Raw genomic sequence first — 3176 nt, 5'->3', positions numbered from 1 at the left:
GAACATAAAATTATGCTCTTTTGAAATAAAATGCTTATGATTTTTGTTTGATTTTGAATCATTATCTATCTAAATTATATGTTAAAGAACTCTTTTACCAAAACCATCTCTTCCTCAGTTAGAAATGTTAATCAAAGAAGAAGAAAAACAATTTCAATTAAGTGTCTTATTGGATGAAGCAAAAAATGAGAGGAGAGCTAAGAAGAAATTAAGGCTCAATAGAATGGATTGTAAATGAGAATGGTGCAAATGCTACTAGATAAAAATTATGTTTCCATAGCTCGAGTAGATTAACTTGAAGGTGACTGAGACCAATACTTGAAGTATCATGGTATGGTAGTGGAGTAAATTATGGAACATCGTTTAGACGTTGAGCCTATCTTTACATAGAAAGATGACAAGAATTTTGAAGAATGCTATGAAAAAATAAAAGAAGTTGGAACTCTAGCAAACCATTGTGCGATGTAAACAACCTCCATGGTGACTCAAACTAACATTCATGTGCAACATTTGAAGGGCCAAGTATCCCAAATCTACAATTTTGATAGCTCAAATACTCCCACACTCCATGTCTCATATCATGACGTAAACCACTACAATAGGACTTCTGTACATCATTAATAACAATGTGAATGTTCTTGTAGCACCAATGCTTTTAGAGGAGGATAATCAAAGCACGTGCCATTTTGACCAAGAACCTATAGAGTTCACTACAAATGAAAAATGATGCAAAGATATTGACAAAATGTGTGAAGAAGATAAATTATTAAAAAGACAAGGTGACCTCAATGAAGGAAAAGTCTAAAAGGGCGTATTCCATGGGTACCAAGGAATGAGAAAACTTTCCACGTGGACATATATAAAACTATCGACGGAACTCCTACACCCTTCGAAAGATGCAAGTACTAGTTTAAATACTATTTGAAATCATTAAAACTTATTTACATTTTTTATACAATCTATATTAAAAAAATCAAGGCTGATTTAAAAACGGTATAACAATACTTTCAATATTAAATTAATAAAAAACTGTCTGAATAAATGGAAAAAAATCTGTATCAATTTTTTTTAGAATGCTGATTTAAAAATGGTTTTACAATAGCTTCAATATTAAATTTAAAACTCTCTAACTAATAAAAAAACGAACCTCTTCCTTCTTTCCGATTTTAATGAATTATTAATAATGTAAGAAAAAACTGTGTAGACAGAAAAAAATATAATAATTTGAACTCCATGCTTATAAATAGAAAAGATCCCGTGTCAGGTTCAAACCATTCTCTGCAATGGGGCTTTTGTTTCCTCGTCTTCCAGATGAAATTGGGCGCGAATGCTTGGTGAGGGTGGAGTTGAATTCTCATCACAACCTCAGGTCTGTCTGCAAAAGCTGGAATGCGGCTTTGAAAAGCCCCAGTTTCTATGAAAGAAGAAAAGTATTGAAAATATCCGAGCAACGGATTTGTTTCATCAAGGAATTATTTGACGAATTCAAAGGAGTAGCTGTATATGACCCAGAGATGAACTCATGCAAAAGCCTACCGCCCCTTCCTATAGAATTCCACGGTGATTTTCGCTGCCATTTCGTGAAACAAAAGCTAGTTTTGATCCCAGATCATCTTCTCGACCCTACTGGAAATCATGTGTGGTTGTACGATTTTGTTGGTTTGAAATGGAAACAGGGTGCCAAAATGACGAGATGGATGAATAGATTTGCCTCTGCAACGGATGAGCATGGGGGACTGATTTATGTTGCTGGAGGGTTTGGCAGGTATTATTATGATAGAGGGTCTGGCATGGTTGGTGATCCGATATCTAGTGCTTCAGTTTACAATGTGGAGGAGGACAAGTGGGAAGATCTCCCCGACATGAACTCCTATATGGGGTTCTTCCCTACAGGTGTTTTTAGTGACGGCAAGTTTTATGTAATTCAATCTTTTGAATGCTTTGAGGTTTTTGATTCCTACACGAGAAGCTGGAAGAGCATGGAGAATAATTTCAACATGGAAAAAACATCCATCGTAGGGCGTTATGTAAGTGCATTTGGAAACATTTATTATTTTTCAGCTGATGGGAGATTGACTGAATATGACTGTTGCCAAAATAAGGTGCAGGTTTTAGGGTCTCTTCCAGGAATGGATTCTGACCGATTTGTTGTGTTTGCTATAACGGCTGGCAATAAAATCTTTGTGAGGAAATCTGGCAATACATTAGGTTATTGTATGCTCACACTTCCAAGTGAGACAGGAAGAGCATTCAAGTGGATAGACATTCAGAATCCGCCGGCCTCCGAGCGTTTAAGTACACATGGTGCTGCTACTCTGGATCTTTGACTCTTTTTGAGCCAAATGCTGAGGCGGGGAAATATATGACCAATCATTCCTAGATGCCTCCTAGACAATTATAAGCTACAGAAACTGTCAAGTATTCGAAAAATAATGTATGCTGCGAATTTATTGGTGTATGGGTTGCATATTTTTGACGCCAGTAGAACTTTCCTTTTACGTTTGAAGTTGAGACTCTCATAATTGATTTTTATATTAGATGCTGTTTACAGTTAACAAAACAAGAGCTTAACATAATCAGATTTCCACAATCCATTTAGTACGAGAGTAATGTTTCTGGATTAGATTGTGTGTTTTTTTTTTTGAGCATCAATGTTGTGGATCATACTACATGATCCATTATCAAGATGAGAAAATGCCAGAATGGAAATTATGCATTAGGAGTCCTGTCATTTCTCATAATATTATAGTATTAGCATTGGTGAAGTCTTAGATTCCGTACCAAGACTGTTAGAAGTATTGATATTTTTTTTAAAACTGCATCTCTAAGAATGAAGAGTGAAGTTGAAACTGTAATTGCAAAATTGAGAGAGGCTTGCTTAATTTTAACCTGTGCTTAATTAGTTTAAAAATGAGTCTGTCTAATTAGTATTAAAATAAGTCTCAATACATAATGTTCTCGTCATTTGTCTTGGAAATGTTAGGTAGCTTTTCCTAATTATTTGTCATTGATTGTGGAAGTGCTAGACCGCGTTCCCTAATAAATTTTGGAATTTCTATGGATTTCAGTTCTGCCACACTCTTTGCTCTTTGCCTTAGAATTCGAGGAATGACTGAAGAAAAAAGAATGGTTGAATAAATCCCAACAGAACTTGTGTATAATTTATATGGCAAAAA

At 35.1% G+C, this 3176-nt stretch overlaps 1 protein-coding gene across 1 annotated transcript; it reads left to right on the top strand.

Moving 5' to 3' along the window:
* The first annotated feature begins 1259 nt into the window (after positions 1 to 1259).
* On the top strand, positions 1260 to 2458 carry LOC149532737 (F-box/kelch-repeat protein At1g80440-like). The gene has a single exon (XM_089804022.1). It carries the CDS (start codon positions 1284 to 1286, stop codon positions 2325 to 2327), a length of 1044 nt encoding a protein of 347 aa, XP_089660148.1. The 5' UTR covers positions 1260 to 1283; the 3' UTR covers positions 2328 to 2458.
* Positions 2459 to 3176: the final 718 nt, after the last annotated feature.

The sequence above is a fragment of the Cupressus sempervirens genome, chromosome 10 (assembly GCF_028749045.1).
Source record: "Cupressus sempervirens isolate cs-2001-9-10 chromosome 10, ASM2874904v1, whole genome shotgun sequence".
NCBI classification, from domain to species: Eukaryota; Viridiplantae; Streptophyta; class Pinopsida; order Cupressales; family Cupressaceae; genus Cupressus; species Cupressus sempervirens.
This window is presented reverse-complemented; position numbering and strand designations above follow the sequence as displayed.